At 37.1% G+C, this 22,074-nt stretch overlaps 2 protein-coding genes across 4 annotated transcripts in view; one reads left to right on the forward strand and one right to left on the reverse strand.

Annotated features, from left to right (window-relative positions):
* Positions 1-1,249: 1,249 nt before the first annotated feature.
* On the reverse strand, positions 1,250-14,223 carry LOC148367658 (ribonuclease T2-like). Of its 3 annotated transcripts, none has more exons than XM_088334672.1 (11): positions 14,065-14,223; positions 9,866-9,937; positions 9,709-9,763; positions 7,851-7,903; positions 5,441-5,498; positions 5,286-5,350; positions 4,165-4,278; positions 4,015-4,060; positions 3,393-3,455; positions 2,420-2,494; positions 1,250-2,314 (listed from the first exon to the last, which is right to left on the reverse strand). In XM_088334672.1, the coding sequence occupies exons 1-11, from the start codon at positions 14,082-14,084 to the stop codon at positions 2,165-2,167; spliced, it is 771 nt and encodes a 256-aa protein (XP_088190798.1). In that variant the 5' UTR covers positions 14,085-14,223; the 3' UTR covers positions 1,250-2,164. The 3 variants fall into 3 exon arrangements, with proteins under 3 accessions (XP_088190798.1, XP_088190799.1, XP_088190800.1); XM_088334673.1 differs by lacking the exon at positions 14,065-14,223 and adding an exon at positions 13,934-13,972; XM_088334674.1 differs by lacking the exon at positions 3,393-3,455 and having other exon boundaries at positions 14,065-14,222.
* The window catches only part of myom2b (myomesin 2b), a 47,692-nt gene continuing 39,765 nt past the window's right edge, over positions 14,148-22,074 (forward strand). Inside the window, exons 1-2 of the mRNA XM_088334671.1 lie at positions 14,148-14,253; positions 21,702-21,805. Of these exons, the coding sequence (XP_088190797.1) occupies positions 14,251-14,253; positions 21,702-21,805 (107 nt within the window). The 5' untranslated portion in view covers positions 14,148-14,250. The remainder of the gene's footprint in view (positions 14,254-21,701; positions 21,806-22,074) is intronic.

Genomic DNA, 22,074 nt, shown 5'->3' on the forward strand with positions numbered 1-22,074 from the left:
GCCGCACACGCGCTAGTATGTTACTCCACTATCAAAAATGCAGCATTTTAATGGAAAGATATTCTGTAAAATTGACTAATAAGAAATCTAGTTGTCAACCGGACAATCATCAGCAGGGGTCAGCAACCTTTTTGGTGTGGAGTGCCACTTTTAAATTTCCTTGTAAATCAGTGTGCCACACCAAGACTAGTGACTCGCACATTTCTTTAATATTCAACAGAGCTGTAATTTTACACCAGTCCAAATATACAACATGGATATACATTTACATCATATAACTTACCAATTCATATTCCACTATTATTGTTCATCAATTGACTAAAAATGGTTGTGAGAGGCCTGTAGCCATTCATGACTTCAACTTTTTGCTACAAGAATTAACCAGAATCAACCAATCTTTATTAACAATGAACTACAATCAAAAAAACAAGTCATATGGACAGCTACTATACCATTCATCAATGATATCTTGTTGCAGAAAATATCAAAACTTGAAATAACAGCAGCAAAACAGATGGCACGCACACAAGCACACACACACAGGCTTCTTTAAAATATTTGTAAATGGTTTTCTGTGCTTTTGCACATGCGATGTGATGGGTTGTTTCAGTGGTGGCGTTTTTAGCAGTGACAAAGGTCTTCAGGTTGTGTTTGTTAGCCGTACCTGGACACAGTGCGTTTTAACGTCTCTGCACAAAGCCCCAGTCATTTGTCTATGCTGGCTGAAAAGAACGAGATTTTTTTGCTGGAGGAGCCGTCATGATTCATTCATTATCGCGCACCGGTGTTTCTGTGGCTGGGTTAAAACACATATCTTTAAATCTAAGCTTAAAACTCACTTGTACTCTATAGCATACGAATAACCTAAACTTCTTATATGTAATAACTTGTGTGAAGCCCTTAGAGACTAATCGTGATTAAGGGCTATACAAATAAAAATTACTTGACTCCTCTGCGAGACACGCACTCACACAGGAAGCGGAGGAGGGGCGCTACCGTAAACATGGCGCGCAGCTCAAAATGTCTACATTTCAGGTAAAAATGCGCATTTTTAAAAAGTAATCATTATTTTGCCGTCTGCTCGCGTGCCAGCAGTGACATAGGCTGCCGACCCCTGATCGACAACATTCTAGTGTAAGAGCAGCTACAGTCGAAGACTTTGGAAAACGAAACTTCTACACTGCTTCAAGTAAAATACTGTTTTTTTTTAATGGATTAAGTTTGCGCAAAATAATGTGGAGTCTCAGAATTACACACAATAATCAATTTGTTTTAATTGAAATGGATGAAGTCATATGAATACCTCAGCCTATTGATTTACCATATTAAAAAACAACATACAAGGTACAGAATTCCTATAATCATTTACAACAACAGCGTTAAGAAAGATCCTCTCAAGTCAGCTCCCTGAAATGTAGATCACGAAAACTATTGAATACATTTGAATTGAACCAAAAATTTACTTTTTATGTTACTCTAAACTCTGGCTGCTCATAAATAACTGGTGAACCTCAGCATGGCCAAAAAAAGCAGTTGTCAACATGTTGAGAAGGTACATTTAAACTATTTGCATTTAATGAAAAAGCAACAATTTGTAATGCATACCCACACACTTAACCCTAATATTTTGACAGTTACATTTGGGGAATATAAACAATGCAGGAGTATCCAACTCATTTTAATCTTCACAGGAAGGTTATTTTGCCATCACATTTGCTCAGGGCTCATGTAATGACCAATCACGGCTCCGTTTTCTGGCCTGAAAAAAATCCCTCATTGGTTGCTTGATAAGCCCCGAGTAACAGTGAAATCGTCATAGATTGACTGCAAGTAGCAAAACGGGTGGGGTTAGCTTCTAAAACTAATAACAATTTTGGGATAATGTAAAAATTAGAAGGGCAAAAGTGATGAAGGTATTATATCTATGACATAATTTATGATAAGTTAGATCAATTGATTTCATTAGGTGATAGTGTACAGAAAGCTGACAAAAAGTCTACAGACACTATAAGATTTAAATGATGGTACAATAGAATAATACATTGGAGCAACTTTTCCTACCCTACCTCATTATGTGTGCATTGCTAGTGGATAGTAGTTACAATACATTCAAATGGTTGGAAAAAAAATACAAGAAAAATGTGTTTTTTGTGAAATGTGTGTTTCAAAATTGCGGGTAGTAAACAGGCACGTTGTGGTCGCAGACGCTAAATGGAGAACCGCCGGCAGAAAGCATCTCCTTCTCACAATCCAAGAGGGAGAAGTCGGGAGAGAAGCAAATCTCGATCTGACCCAAAACTTGGGCATCCGTATTCTAAAAAAAGAAAAACATCAAAGATTGAACAAACGCATTAACTCACCATTTGAATTTTTATTGATTTCATTATCCGATAATTGCTATTCGGCACTCGCACTGTACCTTGGTTGGATGGACACATTGTATCTTGGGTTTGACGCCATAGAAGTTCTCTATGACTCCTTCAATTTGTGAAAACTACAAAATGACAGCAAAGAACAGTGAATGATTTTGAACTTGTTTACTATACCAGTGCAAAACACCAAACAGTTTAACAGAGTTTAAATAACATTATTGATCTCACCTCAATTTATGTTCCTAATAGAAGCTTCTGCCATCTAGTGGTACTGCATTTATTTATTAGCTGGCACGATATTAACATAATACACTGGCATTCAAAAGTTTGGGGTGGCATAGAAATGGCGTTACTTTTCAAAGAAAAGTATTGTTATTTTCAATGAAGATGACATAAAACTAATCAGAAACCCACCCCATAAAAATAATGTTTAGCTCCAAATGTCATAAGTATATAGAGGCCCATTTCCAGGAACCGGCACTCTAGTGTTCTAATAGTACATTGTATTTGGGTTTAAGGCTTATGGATGATTAGAAAGCCATTGTGCAATGATGTTAGCACAGCTGAAAGAAGTTGAGCTGCTTAGAGAAGCTATATAACGGACCTTCCTTTGAGCTAGTCCCGTATCTGGAGCATCACATTTATGATGTGAATAAACTTTCAGAATGACCAGAAAAAGACAACTTTCCTGTATAACTTGACAGTCTATTTTTGATATGACAAAAGAAGGATATTCCATGCGAGATATTGCCATCGGTTTGTACGACTCCTTTTGGAGAAAGGCACAAACAGGTTCTAACCAGGGTAGAAATAGAAGAGACGCACAATAAAGCAGCAGGACAAGTAGAGTCTCTAGTTTGAGAAATAGACGCTTTACAGGTCCTCAACTAGCAGATTGGTGAATTGAATAGTACCCGCAAAAAAACAGTGTTAACATCTACAATGAAGAGGCAACCATGAGATGCTGTCCTTCAAGGCAGAGTGGCAACTAAAAAACATACAATGCAGTGTTCATTTTACCTCTAAAAGGTGATGGGTCCCAGGGACTCGCATGCTCAAAAATCTATGGGTCCCAACAGAGATCTATGGGTCCCCAAAATTTAGTGTTATCGAGGTTGAAATTGTAAATCTGTGACATATAAAATAATAAAATCTATATATTCATTCAGTTTTAATCATCAAATTATTAATTAATTTTCTGCATCAAATTATTGTTGGTAATATACTGATTAAAGGGATAACCACAAACCTGTCTTTTTTTCAATTTCTCCTTTTATACTTCCTTTTTTTCTTAACTTCTTTATACAACATCATCATTCGTAATATAATGCATCAAAGCAAATGAGCGTTTGAGAGCCGGCTCTAACATTAGGTTTAATGTAGCCCCCTGAATAGATTAAATACATTATTTTTAACCCATCTAAATATTGAGGCTTTGTTAAAATGTGTCTTTTTTGATTCAACATACTTCTCCATTTCCCATTTGAGAACCACTTTGATAGATACATCAATAGGTCGTCCATAGTAAATTAAACAGTTGAAAACAATTCTTTTAAAAAGGGGATTATTTCCAGTAAAGTGCTAGTTAGCAGTATTTGGTATAAATTTGAATACAGTATAAAATGAGAAGAAAGATACCTACATTGTAATAATGTTTTGATGGTATGATGTCAAACTTCCTCAGGACGCTACAACCAAGGACAAAATTTGACAGATATGAAATACAGTAATGTTGAATTTGTAAAAGAAATTAAAACATCTATGCTAAATGTGTTCTGTGAGTTTTCTTTACCCATCAAAGTCCACTTTATGGTAGAGTTCCAATGCCTTGCTGAAATATTTATGTTGACTATTTAGTGCGGGCGACGTGGTAGCACACGTGCCGTGTTTGTACCACTCGTACTTCCTGTTGCAGTAGAGATGAGCACTTTTTAGGGGGATGTAAAATATAACACACAAATCCAACATGCGATATGCAAGAAATGTACAGTGGCTTGCAAAACTATTTGGCCCCCTTAAACTCTGTCACCTTTTGCCATATTTCAGGCTTCAAACATAAAGCCATAAAACTGTAATTACTTGTGAAGCATCAACAATAAGTGGGACACAATTGTGAAGTGGAACACACTTATTGGATGTTTTAAACTTTTTTAACAAATAAAAAACAAAAAAGTGGGTGTGCAAAATTATTCAGCCCAATAAGTTAATACTTTGTAGCGCCAACTTTTGCTGCGATTACAGCTGCAAGTCGCTTGGGGTATATGTCTGTATCAGTGTTACACATCGAGAAACTGATATTTTTGCCCATTCCTCCTTGCAAATCAGCTCGAGCACACTGAGGTTCGATGGAAAGCGTTTGTGAACAGCAGTTTTCAGTTATTTCCACAGATTCTCAATTTGATTGACGTCTGGACTTTGACTTGGCCATTCTAACATCTTGATATATTTTTGGTGAACCATTCCATTGTAGCTTTTTCTCTATGTTTTGAATCATTGTCTTGTTGGAAGACAAATCTCCGTCCCAGTCTCAGGTCTTTTGCGGACTCCATCAGGTTTTCTTCCAGAATGGTCCTGTATTCGGCTCCATCCATCTTCCCATTAATTTTAACCATCTTCTCTGTCCCTGCTGAAGAAAAGCAGGCCCAAACCATGATACTGCCACCACCATGTTTGACGGTGGGGATGGTGTGTTGAGGGTGATGAGCTGTGCAGCTTTTACGCCAAACATAACGTCTCGCATTGTTGCCAAAATGTCGATTTTGGTCTCATCTGACCAGAGCACCTTCTTTCACATGTTTGGTGTGTCTCCCAGGTTGCTTCACAAGAAATTACAGTTTTATAACTTGATGTTTGAAGTCTGAAATGTGGCAAAAAGTCAATGGGGCCAAATAGTTTGTCACTGTATGTCCTTACCAAAAGTTTGAGGATGCAGTTTTCAGCAAGTCAGGCCAATACTTTTCCATGTCTGGGAGTAAGTCCTGAAAGTACATAAAAATCCATTTTTTTCCGTGTGGTGAGGGTGGCTTTCTGCGGGGTCCTTAAGCGCGTATAAAACAGGATAGAAATACCTCTATTTCGGAGGAGTTGAAATGCCACGACGAATTGCAAAGTATTCCTTTATCAGGCCTGAAAAAGGACATCAACAATAGAGTTCCATTTATATTAAGTATTCGTATTACTTTAGTATTAAAGCGAAGCAATGCATTAACATACAAGGAAAAAAAGCATGTACATGTGCTTTTCTTAGACCCAGGAGAGGAAAAACTTTACTCTTTAGGATTGCTTTGTGTTGTGGGAATCTAAACCTTTGTTTTTGTTTATTGTTTTTCTGCCATTCCTAATGTCAAGCCAAGTTATGTTTATTTGAGGAGGACTGATCTTGCCATATGTAGGAATAAATGTATGAATAAATGCCTAAAAATATCCATCCATCCATTATCTGCACGGCTTATCCTCAGTAGGGTCGCGGGGGTGCTGGAGCTCATCCCAGCTATCTTCGGGCAGTGGGCAGGCGACACCCTGAACCGGTTGCCAGCCAGTCGCAGGGCACACAGAGACAGACAATCACTTCCTCACTCATACCTAAGGACAATTTGGACCGGCCATTTAACCTGACATGCATGTTTTTGTAATGTGGGAGGAAACCGGAGTGCCCGGAGGAAACCCACGCAAGCAGGGGGAAAAGATGCAAACTCCACGTAGGAGGTTCAATCTCATGACCTCAGAACAGTGCCACACACGCCGTAACCACTGCTCTGCCATGCTGCCGCATTAAAATTGTACCCAGAATTTCATTTAAAAAGGACTTCAGCTACGCCCTGGGTTACTAACACCCAAAAATAGCGAGTTGCTCTGAAAGTTTTTATCTAGTCAAAAATTACAGTATCTACTCCTGTTAAACCTGAACTCTTAAAACTGCTTAAAAGTAGCAACATAATCAAATTAACAAAAACGTGTACAACAAACTGTGGAAGTGGTGAAGCCTTCATATTTCTTGTGTAATCCTAAGAGCTTGCAAACCAACACTTAACAGAGACATTCCATTTAATTTTGTCTATAGACTTCAAATTGTCCTCCTCCATTGCTGTGTACTATCCAAGACGTTATATTTTTAAGGTACAGTACTTTTGGACTTCACCAAAATGAAATATAGAAACAAAAGACAAAATAAACATAATATGATTAAAAATACAAAATGTTGTTATATATATATATATATATATATATATATATATATGCCCTGCGATTCACTGGCAACCAGTTCAGGGTGTCCCCTGCCCACTGCCCGATGATTGCTGTGATGGGCTCCAGCACCTCCACGACCCTACTGAGGATAAGCGGTGCAGCTAATGAGATGATTTTATATATATATATATATATATATATATATATATGTGTAACGGGTGTAATAATAACTTTTGTTTTGTTGAAATTCCTGCTGAAATATGTTTGTATAGTTTATGTGTAAACGTCCTGCAATGAGGAGTCCAACAGTGCCACCTCCACACAGCAAGGTTCGATCTCATCTCAGAACTGCCCGCCCATAAAGATATGCTATGTAAATCCCATAGGACCTAAATATCTATGACATATATGCATTTGATCGATTTATTTATGCATTTTGTCATTTATGTATTTCAGTAGGGTATTGATTTTATCATGTATTTTGTTGTGTATCCTGTCATGTATCTTTTCATATAGTTTTTCGTGTATCTTGTCACAACAAAAAAATATTCAAATGAGGAGGCGGCCTTGTTGCCTGAGCTTTCAGCTATTGATTGATCAGTGACGAACTAATCGCCTATGGGTAAAAATTCAGCCAGTTTGTCCCGCTCCCCAGTTTAAATAAAATTTTGTTGTGACAAAATACACAAAAAAAATATATGAAAAAACAAATGGCAAACTAATAGACAAAATATAAAATCAATTACATGACAAAACAGAATGACACACACAAAAAAAAACGAAAATAAATTTGTGACAAACGACATAAATAGATAATACATTTCATTTATGTCATATACTCAGGTAACACGTTATTCATTTACATTCACACAGTTCATTTATGTATATGGCATATATTTGTAGGTTTTCATTTATACATGTATTCATACAAATGGCAGGATTGGTCTGCTACACTCCTAAACTATGAGACTCTTTGTGATTAAGGGCTATACAAATAAACATGACTTGACTTGACGATAATCTTCTCAGTGAAAGTGTATTAGGTGTTTAGAAGTGTTATTTTTTTCAAGACGGGTGGTTTTTAAATAGAATAATAAAAACATTGGAGGTCACCCTTTCTAAATGAATTATGTGTCACCCATTACCCATTCCCATTATGCACATACAAGCACAGCCGGGTGTTGCAAGATTAGTGAAGTAACATTTTCAATTAGCAACCCATGACTTTTTATTTGGTATCTCTCAAGAAATAAATGCTGTGTTTGCAAGAATTGCACACACGCATGCGCTTACCACAGGCCATGTAGGGTCCAGTAGCTAACATTGGAATGATGGCAGGACTCCAACTGATATGCATCACAAACATGTTACATAAGCACAATCATTACTGGATTTGCAGCATTGGTAGATGAAAAAAATGTAAACGATTAATGGGTGAAATTGTGTGCCACACTAGACTACCAGTTGTCACACTCAAAAGAACAACCTGAGCATCACGTGACCTCACAGGTTTGAAAAATGAGTATCGGAAGTCGGCCACATTCACACAGCAGAGATCAAAAAGTTAAGTGATTACCGTAAATTCCGGACAACAGAGCGCACCTGATTAAAAGCCTCATGCGCAAACAGAAAAGTAACACATTCTGCCGCGATTAAGACAATCGCTTGCGAACTGTGTCCGCAGCTGCCAATATTAATCAACTAGCACAGCAGTCCATATTCATTAAATTGGCATTAACATATATGCTGGAGTGCGGCAAAAACATTCTCAAAACAAAACACAATATAACGTAGTGACTAAAATTCAGAAGTCCATAAAATCAGAACAGCCTTAGACCTGCAGAGCCATGTGACACATCTTAAGCTCTCCCATCCCTTGCGCACATGACAAAGCGATAGACGGGACTAAGTATTGCTACAACTAAAAACATTAATATACATGCAGACATTAGTTATTGACTACGGGCTGTTACTCGATAACTATTAGAGTAACAGGTATCAGACAAATCAGAGCATAATATGATGTCAGAGATTTTGGCCTGATAGGAAAAATATACCCGATAATAAGTCACCTGCTGCCACAATAAAATATTAAATCAGCCGACAGTATTTCTTGGAATGATTACAAGCATTTGTGTATTATGATTTTTTTATGTAGTAGTAGCAATACTTGGTTTCGTCTCTAGTAATATCAATACTTGGTCTCATCTCTTTCAATTTGCCATGTATGCAAGGGATGTCTTAACTTTAGTCGCATGGCTCTGCATGTCTACAAGCTGTTGTGATTGTAACAGGGTTCTGAATTTTTAGTCAGTACAATACATCAAGTTTTATTTTGAGAATGTTTTTGTTGGATTCCTGTAGAAGAAAATGCAGGTTCGATCATCGTTTAAGTCTTCTCTTACGTGATTCAATCAAGTACACGGAGGCTTGCCATGAGGGTGGGCTCTTTATTGCGTCATCCCAAAGAACTCAGAGAACTCCAGACATAACAACGCTTTTATAGCTTCAATTTGAGTACAACCCAAGAGGCGGCCGATATCTCACGTAACAACAAGGAAGATGCTGTCGTACCCTAATTAGGACATGCTGTTCGCCTCAGTTTGCTCAGATGGACCTTGCAGGTCCCATGCCCTTTTAAGGAAACTCAACTGTCTTGCCAAGGACCTTCTCAAAATGATGTCAACATTCCCTCACAACTGTAAGCAAGTCTTTCTATATTTCTTTCTAAATGTATGCAGATCTATTCTACAAATGCAAGTCTATTTTCCACAACATTCCTGCGTATGTTCTTGCCAATTTAAGTAATATTGACCGCTGCTGTAGTTGATTACGATTGACAGTAGTGGACACAGTCTGCAAACAAGTGTATTAAAGCATGACCCCGAAAGGCACCACAGTAAGAGACATCTGAGAAAAGGCCCCAGCATGCTCCCAAAGCCGCCACGGACACTCGCGCGACCAACCACCTCGCAGGAAGAGGTAAAAAGGAGAAAAAAAAGCAGCTGCATTGTATTGTAAGCCTCAGTGTTTAAAATGTAGAACATATTAGCGGCTTGTAGTCCGAAATTCACCGTAATCGTTTTGCCTCTAAACAGTCAACATTAAACCTGTTAAGATAAACTCAACAAAAAGGCTTGGGAAAACTTACAGAACATAATGTTTTGGGCCAGTGGTGAGTGAGGATGAGTTTGGTCCACTTGTGTCTGATGAGAACCAAAACGCACATCACAAAGTGAATTCTTCATTAACGCCACACATATTAAAAGACAAGAATATTGTGAACACTTAGAATTTTCTACACTTACGGAGAAGACACGGAAAAGAGAGGAACTACTGCCAGGCAGAGCAAAAGAAGGCTCCTGATGCTCATCTTGAAGCTACGTACAAGAAAGAGTGGGAATTTATGTCTTTATCACCGGACCTTTTTTACAGTATATCACCGACAACAGAATAAAAAAATGCAATTAAAACAAGATGCAGATTTCTTAAAGGGACAAGGTATATTAATTTACCACTGCATGTTGCTGTGTTGTGAGGTGCAACAGTTCTAATAAACACAAAGAAGAATGCAACTTTGGAGACTCTCAGTGACCAAACCACGAAGTTTTGCCTTTACGAGGTTTTTTGGTTCTCGTAGCGGGAAGATGGCCAAAAACGTCCATTAATTCATATTATGTAAAATAATTGCAGTTTTCCATCCTCCGAGTATTTTTTTTAAAAAGGCATGTTTATATGATAGTTCATGAATTTTTGCTTATTATTTAAATTAATAGTTTTGAATGAAGTTATCATTTTGATGGATGAAGTAAGAAGTGTTAAAAAAATACAAACTGTCCCTTTAAGAAACCTTCCTAGAGGCCAAAATTATCCATTTCTCAGCTGACCCCAAAACTAAAACTGATCCATACATGTTTTCTTATAGCATTTGTAATTGAGAATAAGGGAATACAACAGACAAATGTATATATTCTTAGCGGTAAGAAAAAATACATAAAACAAAATAACATTTTTAAAAAGCAGAAAAAGGGTCAGGGCATAAAAAGGTGAGAAGGGTGTGGAGGAAATACCGTATATATTTTTGTAAAACGCACACCCTTTCTGTATAAAATTTTGTATGACTTTCTCAGCTCAAACTAAGCCTCAAGTGTGACAAATTTTGCTAAATACATGCGGCCATTATTATTGACAACTAACACAACAATACCAACGGAAAATGTACAATGTCTTTATTTCATGTCTTTCAAAGTTTGATTCATCATCAGAAAAACAAAGAGTTGCTTCCCTCATTGTTCGTTGTTGTCTGTTCATTTATCTTTTCGGACAACTTTTTGTTTTCTCATTTGTCTCTGGCACCATGAAATAAAAAAAATGCAATAATGAGATCAAATCTAATGACCATTACACTTTAATAAATACAGTTCTCCTGCCCGTGCGAATAACACTGATTTTATTACAAAACACACCGCTTCAAATGCCCAATTCACTATGGGAATCTCTAAATACCTCCACCCCACCTCAAAGAAATTTCTCCATGGATCTATACAATTCATGTAGGTCACCCTTTTTTACTTTAAAATGCTTTAAATAATAAGCAAAAAAACATGAGCCATCAGATAAACATGCATATTCTAAATATACTCCTAAGTCTAGAAATTAAAACAGTATTTTACATAAAGTAAGCTGAGATATTTGTTGAGATAAGTGTCCGCCATCATGTAGCTAAAGGTACACAAAAAAACTATGGGGCTACGTTAAAAAGATTTTTTTTTTTTAAATGTGCTTTTTGTTCGCTTTGAGTCTCTGTATTTTGTGTTATTTCTTGTGTTTTCTTTAGCACTCATTTGTGGTTGCACTACACCATTCAGCAGCATCTAGAGGTCCCTTTAAGTCAAGGGTGTCCAAACTTTTCAGAAAGGAGACCAGATTTGGTAAGCTGAGACTGGGTGAGGGCCGACTATTCAGCCTGGCATTCTTTGAACAGTCTTTGATAAATTCACCCTCCGTGAAAGGTTTGCAGTCCTTGGCAAGGCCGGAGTGGGCGCCTTTTTCAGCACGGTAGTCTTATACCTACTTAGCGATAAATGAGGAATTTGAATAAAAGGAACAGCAGCAAGCTCTTATAATGCATTTTTGATGGGAATAAATGCAGGTATATGTTAATAAGTTAAAAGAAAACACCTTACCATTTGAATTGAAAGGAAATTTATATAAAGATCTGTATACAGATTAAAACATATTCTTTTATAATCAGTAATTTGAATTCAAAATGGCATTGCCTTCCCCAACATATTGTTAGGCTTTACACTCAACTCTGTATTTTGGGAAGCTGGGTCGTTGCTGTTATGGATTTTTTTGGACTATTTTACAGGCTTGAGGCGTCGTTGCTGTCATGCACTTTCTGGACAAATCTCAACATGTTACATAGTGTTCTCTTTTATTGATGTTTACTATGTTGGATACTGTTGGTTTAAGATCAGGCGATGGTGTAATTGTAATTCTGTGCAGTCCTTGGAGACATTTTTGTGATTAAGGGCTATCCAAATAAATGTGGCTTGACTTGACTTACGAAGTAGCTTCACTACACACATTTTAAGTAGGCTACCTAAAACATCACAAGCCTCCTATGCAAAACACTGGTCTCTGCAACTTTGTTGATGACAATCTCATTTTCTATAGTCACAAGAATTTTCATTTCAGCGTACATGAACATGAAGACAGTAAGCTTCTTAGCCTATTTTTCACACATTTTAAATCAGACAAACTCTGCTCACATGTAACCGGAGTACAGGAAAGGTTCAACAGGAATTTATATGCCAGCCCAATGACATAGTAGGCATCTCTGAGAAAGTTATATTGTGACCTGCTGTTTTTTTTCATTCATTTTTCCCCCAAGCTTTTTTTGTAGCATTTCCACTCTTTTTCTTATTTTCTTTGTATTCTTTTACGTCTTCAAACTTTTTTGCTTTTTCCCTCCTTCCTTTATTATAATGTCTTACTTTTTCTCTCTTTTTGCCTTTTTCTCTTCTGCCGTTTCTTAATTGATTTTTATCTCTTTTAGCTTCCCCCCCTAAAAGCAAATGTGTGGATAATGTTACATAGTGACTTTAATGACAAAACAAGAGGCTTTTGGGAGCTGAAAGAGCCGGCTCATTTTAGTGAGCCAAAAGGGCCACTTCTCGAAAAAGAGACAAAATTCCTATCACTACGAGCTTATTGGAGTGTAAGGAGCTACCTGTTGAAGGCATTTAACTGATACATCTACAAAAACAAAGCAAAACACAACAGAGGACACACGCAGATTACAGGCAAAAAATGCAATATAACTGAAATCAATGATAACAGTCATTTCCTTTTCTTTTCCTGGCACGTTTCTGCCATCCATCGTCCCTGACTCTTGTCATTTGAGCTGTTCTGTGTTCTTTTACAATTATAAAAAGAAGCGTGGTGGTGGGCCAAACCAACTTCAAATTTAGGTCCAATCTTTTTGCTTTAATGCACAACTCTCTTGTTTTTTCTTTTTTTCAGGAGTGTCTGCTGCAAAACTGTAAACCTGCAATGTACAATAACTATAACTAGGGTTTGCGGGACCTTTTGGTTTCCCGCCCCCCTTTTTTAATTTGCTGTCTCTTAGGGAGTAGAGATAGAAAGGAGAGGATCCCCAGTCCCCTCGCTCCCTCCAATTTAGTCGCCTCTTAAACATGCAGTGGACCATGGTGGCAGAATTCTCACACCTCTTTGGGGGAGACGGCCCCTCACCACAGGTCAAGGGATGGGCAGGGCACCTGTATCATGCGGCGTGAAAGCTGTCAGGCCCTGCTGTAGAACAGAAGAGTGTGTTGTGTGACCCTGACCCGAGTGACATGGCTGCTTTCTTGTGTTCCGTTTCATCTGGAGGGACAGGGCATGACCAACTTGGGTGCTGAGGTGCTTAACCTGTTTGGGTGTTAGGGCATTTGGGTTGGCCATGGTCCAAAAAAATTGTCTGTGTGTTTTTCGTTACTTTTTCGCTTTTTTAATTTTCTTTGTTAATAAATATGTGTTTGTCTTGCTGTCAGTCACCCCTCTTGAGGGATATGACCAGGGCAGATAGATAGATAGTTAATAACTAATGCTTTTCTCTAATTCTGGCACAAAAACAAACAACATGACTACAACTAGCAGCTACGACAGCATTCTTTTCTTGTGTCTTCTAACCTCCAATTCGATTGTGACACCACGCGTGACGAAGGCTATAAAATGGTTTACTCGTCTATTTATTCAACAAGAATAAGATGAGAAACATAACAATATAAGTAATTGAAATCGAAACTTGCATAAAATTGTAAATCATATTTTTATTAATCTAGTGCAAACTACAAATTCAATAGACTTGCCTGGTCGTTCAAGAGTGAAGCAAAGTTTCAAGTTCAACGTATACTTAACTATATACAATGCATGAAAATTGCATCACGCTTTAACTCATAGCAACGCACACAATCGAACAAGTGAAATAAAATCAACCTACGTTGTCCTATGTTGCAACATTTCTTCGTGAAGTTCTAGCCGAGTTTAGTCAGCTCATTGCGATGTAAAGCTCGAAGATGTTGACAGCGGCTGAACTTGTTTATGTCCTGCATGGACTTCCGAGTCTTGCCTTCCCGCTCGGCCAATCACCAGTACTTTCAAACACATACTTGGTCACGTGGTAAAAATGGTAATTTCTCCTGTACATACAGAAAGATACGATGCAACGCAGCACATGCTCTATAACAGTGTGTCTTAAACATGTTTTAGCCAAGGAACACCGTTTCATTAAAAAAAAGCACAACATTCATCAAATATGTTTAAAAATCAATTCCCACCACCAGTTTCAAGCTGTTGTTTTGTAACCGTAAATTGTTACGTTGCCAAAATAGACAGTTCTGAGGTAATTTAGGTTCTTCTTTTCATAATTAACTGTGAATTTCCCAATATTAAACTTGCTTTAGAGGTTTTACTCTGTTTTTGACAGAAGAAAAAAACTGAAGATGAGTAAAAAAATATCTGCCAGTGGAACAAACATTTTTGGCTATGTTCTAAATTTTTGGGATCTATCTATCTATCTATCTATCTATCTATCTATCTATCTATCTATCTATCTATCTATCTATCTATCTATCTATCTATCTATCTATCTATCTATCTATCTATCTATCTATCTATCTATCTATCTATCTATCTATCTATCTATCTATCTATCTATCTATCTATCTATCTATCTATCTATCTATCTATCTATCTATCTATCTATCTATCTATCTATCTATCTATCTATCTACCTATCTATCTATCTATCTATCTATATATCTATATATATATATATATATATATATATATATATATATATATATATCTATATATCTATACATATATATATATATATATATATATATATATATATATATATATATATATATATATATATATATATATATATATATATATATATATATATATATATATATATATATATATATATATATATGCATCCAATAAATACTATTAACTACTATTAAACATTTAAAAACTGACAAAACAGAAAGGCACCTCTGTAATGGATTTCATGGCTCGTTTTTGTTTCGCAAATCCATGTTCATCAGACAGGCTTGATTAAGTGAAAGAATTGCTGCAGGGCTGTTATTAAATTAATGAATTATTATGATTTAATGCGCAAAATTAAGCACGCCAGGGGAGCAGAAATAGAGAATAACTCAACAAGCTGTCAACAAGGAATGGGAAAAATTGCCCCCATTTAGAGCTACCATGGAGCTTTGACTTAGCAACTTGTCACTGACAGCATAATAATGTGCTAAATATAGAAATGGGCTTTTGTAGTGTCCGACCAAAATGGGGCTCTATCTAAAACACTGTCAAATTCTCTCTTTATATCTTTTACTTCTTTCTACTCATTCCTTCTTCCCAAAATATAAATACAATACAAAATAAAAGTAAGCTTTTCGATCCTTAAATCAATCATCTAAATGAGTATCTGTAATCAGGCCCCAGTGTTGTGGAATGATCTTCCCCCTGAGATTCAATCTTTAACCTAAGTGGAACTGATTAAACCTAGGCTTAAAACACACTTATATTCTCTAGCATATGAATAACCTATATTTTATATTGACAATAACGGTGTATTTTTTGTTATTTCAACATTCGTTGCAGCCTGGTTATCCTGGAAGGGGGATGACCTCATGTGCGGTCCCTTCTCAAGGTTCTTCATTTTCCCCATGTTGAGGTTTTGGAGTTTTTCCTTGCCCCTGTTTAGGTTTTAGATCAGGGGATGATGTTATAATAGTCTGTGGTTTGCAAAAATCTGTGGTCTGTGCAGCCCTGTGAGAATCCCTGTGATTAAGGGCTGTACAAATAACATGACTTGAGTTGACTTATAATAAAAATATATAATAAAAAGCCTATAACTTTAGTAAGGGTTTAATTAGAGTCTCTTGTGAAGTCTTTTTCATAGGTCATTCAACATTTCAAGAATAGGCCAAGCTGTAACTGAAGCTTGATTTATAAATAAGCCCAGGGAAAAGTTCATAATGCAAAACAGTGTCTTAAAACATATCATATACTTCTCAAAATGCAGTTCAGAAGGTTCAGACAGACACTGAATTTCTTATTGCATCATTGTCACATTATGTGTTGGTCTACTCTTTCAGCTAAATTGATGAAATCCAGGCAACTTGACTTAAAATTTTTTTGTAATTTTTTTTTCTTGATATAGCAAATGCCAATTATTTTTCGTGTCTGTGGTGAAATGTGTTTGTCTAATTCATAAGAAGCAAATAAAAGTTCGACACCACATTTTTTCAGACGAATACTTAACTAATGGTCATTGCTACATATATCAAATAGTGATACCACTTGTACATAAACTCTTATTCAATCTTATTAACTTAATGATTTCTCAACATAACATCTAGTCTAAATTTAAATGTATTTATAAATCCCGATTTGTGTGTGTGTGTTTGTGTGTGTGTTTGTGTGTGTTTGTGTGTGTGTGCGTGTGTGTGTTTGTGTGTGTGTGTGTTTGTGTGTGTGTGCGTGTGTGTGTGCGTGTGTTTTTGCGTGTGTGTATTTGAATGTGACTTATAGGCTTCAAAATGACTAAACCGATTTGTGTGAAAATGAACACAGTTGTACTTTGTGGCTCGAGGAGTGTCTTTAGCTCAGTTTTGTCTAAAGCAGAGGTAGCGAACAAGTTTGACACAAAGAGCTGAAATTTCTAACTGTGAGAGTCAAAGAGCCACACCACGCACTGACCCACCATGACAGACAGACACACAAAAACACACACAATTAAAAACATATTATTTCTCTCCTTACAATACAACAAGTATTGTTCTTGTGTTGATTTCAAGGAAAGTCCACCCTCGATACACACAAAAAAACTAAACATGAAACGAGTCAAAGAGCCACAGTATATAGAAAATATGATGAGGCAAAGAGCCACATTCTTCTTGGCCAAGAGCCGCATGCGGCTCTAGAGCCACGTGTTCGCCACCCCTGGTGTAAAGGTACCCACAATGAATACCGACAAAATTGATAAACGTCGCCCGTTATTGCTGGTCATTTTACTCGGAGGCTGTGGTTTGCTAAAACATATGCGTTACATTGGACGGAGCCGGTGCGTGTATAGGCGTTGCTCATTGGTGGCGAAAGCTAGTGAGGTGATGCTTCTTTCATGCTGTACTTCTGCAAGCTCTAACTGGGCCATACAGGGGAAACTCGTGCAAGGCAAGAGTTGTTGTTCGGGTAGCCAGTTAGTTTTTTTCGGATGAGCAATTAGTGTTGGCAATTCTGGATCTTTCAGCTCAGCTCACTAATAGCCCCAACAACCTCGCCCAAGGAGAAAGCCCGGCAACCATTCACAATTTAACAAAACAGGAATATTGGCAACATACACGCCTGCTTGTATATAGCTGATCCTTTCAATTTATCCGAAATATATCGACGTGAGAGGAATCAAATAAGATTCATGCTATATTTACCCTTCAAAACTGTTTTTTTTTTAATTGGATAAATGCAAAGGAGATTTAATAGGATCCCACTTTCTTGCACTGTATTGACTATAATATCTCTGTCGCTTTTGGCCCAAAAAACATTATGAAACGTGTTTTAATACATTAGTTATTAACTAGCCTGCATTCAATATTTTACAGCAATGTGTATGCAATGGTATATAGTAAATCACAATGAAATGGGTTGAAAGGAAATTTGATAAAATGATTCTATAGTGTGATTACATGGAAAAATAGTCAAAATTCAATATTCTTGTAAACAATGACTAGATTACATCACATTGCATCTTTTAAGAGCTATTAGGCCATTTCAGCTCACATAACACAAATTCTAACTGTGACAATCAAATAGAAATTTTAACTGGTTATAGTCGCTGTGAGTCTTGAAGGATCCTGGTTATATATAGGCCCTTCTGTATCCTTTTAAGGCCTCAGGGAGAGGCAGGTGGGGGCCCGAAGGAGACGGCGGAGGTTTAGTTGGCCCGGTGCTGCGTTTAGGCACCCCCGTGGATTTAGGCTGTCAACTGAAGTCGCTGTGAAGGATATCTCAAGGGGTGAGCGAAGCTTTGTCAAAACATTACAGCCTAATCCTTTTTTTTTCGTTTGCATGTGTAGAATTTTAAATGCATTTGTCTTGTAAGTTGAAAAGGGAGCAGGTGGGATGTCGCAGATGTGTTAGCAGAATAAAAAAACAATCAAAGTTGGTGTGAAGTTGAAATATTCCTCAATTAATCCAATAAAAGTGTAGCAAACAAAAAGACACATCAAGTTTTTTGTTTGTGACACTTTAGTCTTTTGGGCTTTTTTGTGAGTGTTTAGAATGTTGTCTTGGCTCCTAAAGATACTGTAACACCATTGGACCCTAATAGGGCTTTGTTAAGGCCTCTTAAACATCACATGCATGTTGTTTTATCCAGAGTAGCGCATGTTACATGTTTGTACGGTTTTAGCTGCGCATTAAAGAGGTTTACAGTTACAGTGCAAGAGACTCAGGTGGCGCCAGACAGTTGTTCTCTAAGACAGAGGTGACGTAGTGACACGAGCAGTTTACTTTTCACTTTTAATGCAAGTACAATGTAATAGCCTCAAAACTACAGGCTGTGAAAATTACAAATACAGCATTAAAAAACGTATTCAAATACTTGGTTGTCGTGTCTTCAAATGTATCCCTCACTTTTACGGATTTTGAGGTCAAGGGTTATGATGTAATTTTATGTTTGATTATCATATTAAAAGGGACACGGTGAAATATTTGACCACTAGACAACGTCGCATTGTGTGGTGCAACAGAAAATGAATGCCAAAAAGAACCAGGAAGAATACAAACAATGCAGATTTGATCAAATTGCACTTTTTTCTTCTCATATATTTTCCAAGTCTTGCTCATGCTTGTTTATTTTCTGGGTCCCTTAAGAAGCAGAATCACAGTCAAATATGTGAGATCCATTTAGGTGAGGCTCCTGTAGTAGAAGATAAATATAAAATTTTCCACCTACAAGTATTTTAAAAATGGACGTTTATGTGATGGTTCGTGTATTTATTATTAATGTTATTTTTAATTTAAGTTTTTTTTACCACTAGGAAGTGCTAAGTAATGCACACTGTCCCTTTAAGTGACAGGTCTGGGTTAGCATTAGGTGAAATGCTAAATATTGCTCAGTACTCTTTGTCCCCGTATATTAAGAATTTAATGTTGAATCACTATAGAGTATTACTGCATGTATGCATAACCTTCAGTGATAAAAAAGTATTGTTTGTATAATTTGAAAACACCACATTTTGTTCATAATATGATTTTGTATGCTTGTCCTTTCGTACAAAAACAGCATTCTGATTAATATTATTAATATTTTTTAAATCATTCCTTAGCTGTTCTACCCACACTAATATGTCCTCTTAGGGGCACACATTTTGTGACATGCGTTTAATTTCATGCTAATGTCAAACCATCGGGAGAAATGGAATTTGTCATAGAAAAATTTGATTCATTTTGTACAGGCCCCTGCGCTCAATTATACATTTGCAAGAAAAGACACAGCAAGTCACACAGAAACTATATATGGAACAAAATCTAAGTTAAAGCAACAGTGTTTTACTTTCATGCGACAGAGTTTTTTTGATGAATCTGGAAGATGTGAGTTGAAATGAATTTGTTGTGTCCATCTCAAAGTATCTTGAGCAAGTTAATAATTTCCTGGTAACTGTTTTCAAGACCTGAGTTGTAGTTCCTTGAGATTGGAAAGGGCTACAATGTTGTTGTTTGCCGTTTATCTCATACAAAATAGAAACATTTAGCTGATATTCTGCAAATGATTATTATTAAAACACTGTGGTTAACCTCACAGGCCTGAATAAAATTCTGTTTATCCTCTGCCCTGATCCCTAATTAGGAAACCTAAGCCTTGACTTTGTTTATTGCCAGTAAGTATCACCTGTCATCAAAAGGCAGCCAATGAGAGTGTCATGTTTTTATTTGTGAGATTTCGTGTGGCCTCATTCCCAAGTTCCATTTCGTGGATGGCGCCAACACAATGCTGGATGTTTCTTGATGTGCACATTCTAATCATAACCCGTGTGTCACACCAAAATAAGTCCTTAGTATTTGTTTGCAACATGGAGGGGTCAAGTATTAGGATTACTTCTCAATATGATTTTGTATAGTACGCTGTATTGGGTGTGTTACTGAAAAGAGTAAACGGTTACAGTTACTCGTTCCTAGTATTTAAAGAATAACTCAGGTATGACTCCCCCTACATTACTGAAACAAAACATTACTCTGACAGTAACTATCTAGAGTCAAATAACCATATGTACTCGCGATTAAGCCAACCTCTTAAAACTGCTTTACAATAGCCACACAAAAAAACAATAGAAGACAATGAGTAGACAAACCTATGGAAGAACTAAACCCTTCATATTTCTTGGCTTGTGCCATTTTGAAATCTGTCAAACGAACACTTAACCAAGACATTCCCTATCAATTTTGTCAAACTGCTGGAATATATCCTCCATTTCTTGGTTCTGTCCAAAGCGTTTTTTTTTATTTTTTCTCTAGGAATTGTCCATTTTAAAAAGACCAAAACTCAGCAATTTTTTTAATGTAAATTCTATTCTCACATTTACCCCATTAGTTTTCCCATTAGTTTGTTGACCTTGTATGATCATGCCCCTCGTGATAAAAAATCAAATATGAGTGTATAAGCCACCTCCCTTATTTCAGTACTTATGGTATTTTTTCAGCACAATTGCTCCTTTTTTATGAGTGTGTGCGTGTGCGTGCTCTTTAGTGTAACTCTTAATAATAATCCGGCCATTCCAGCGCATCTTTGACTCATAGCATACTCAAGCAGACAGGAAACCCACAGAGGTGAATAGTAGATAGTACCAGTGTGATACCTGCCTTCATCCCCATCACCCCAGCATTCTGAAACTAAAACTGTAGAAGATGTGGGTAGGGGCAGGGTGTTCTTAGGTGGTGGGTCAGACAAGCTTTGGGTCTTTCCTCAATATATCGCATAGTTCTGAAATTCGGTTTGAATGCAAGTATATACGGTAGGGAGAATATTTAAATTAGGAGAAATTCAGCGCTCCCATACCTTCCTGTGTGGAGTTTCTATGTTCTCCCCGTGCTTGCGTGGGTTTCCTCCGGGCACTCCAGTTTCCTCCCACATTCCATAAACATGCATGTCATGTTTATTGGCCAATCCAAATTGTCCCTAGGTGTGAATGAGCAAGTGAATTGTCTGTCCCTGTGTGCCCTGCGACTGGCTGGCAACCCGTTCAGGGTGTCCCCTGCCCACTGCCCGAGGACAGCTGAGATGGGCTCCAGCACCCCGGCGACCCAACTGAGAATAAGCGGTGCAGATAATGAATGGATGGATGGATGGATAGTAAGACACTAGTAGACTAAATCTAATGTGCTCTGTGTGGCATTGTTTTTGAATTATTCTGCCATATTTTTTTCATAATTGTCACTCCAAAATGAAAAACAAAAACTTGTCCAAAGTCTCATTATATGTTGTATCTTTATTACTGTGCTGTGCATTGGGTCATAAGTTTAACATATGCGGTAAATATGTGCGTCTTGTTGATTCAACAGGTCAGTATCCACCATATCACTATGTGGGGGCTGATCAAGCAAGGGAATTACAACCACGAATACCACCATAAACAGAGCCAATATGTGCTTAAAGAATACAGCAGGTAAAGACTAAGTTCCGTTTGTGATGCCAAGCTCAAGAAAAGTACCACGTACTAACTATGCTGACAAATTACAAATGCACCCACATTGCTTTATTTTCAGTTATTAACATGGGCAAACTCTGAAAACCCAAAAACTGGTTTGTTTTACAGCTATGCCAAAAATATTTTATACGGCGTTAAATGGGTTCTAATTTTGTATGACAAGTAACACAAATCCTCTCAGGATCATGCCTCTTATTAGGACAGCAGAGTAAAAAATGAGGCGGAAA

This window comes from Urocampus carinirostris, chromosome 4 (genome assembly GCF_059441175.1).
Source record: "Urocampus carinirostris isolate Australia breed hairy pipefish chromosome 4, RoL_Ucar_1.0, whole genome shotgun sequence".
In the NCBI taxonomy this organism is placed as follows: domain Eukaryota; kingdom Metazoa; phylum Chordata; class Actinopteri; order Syngnathiformes; family Syngnathidae; genus Urocampus; species Urocampus carinirostris.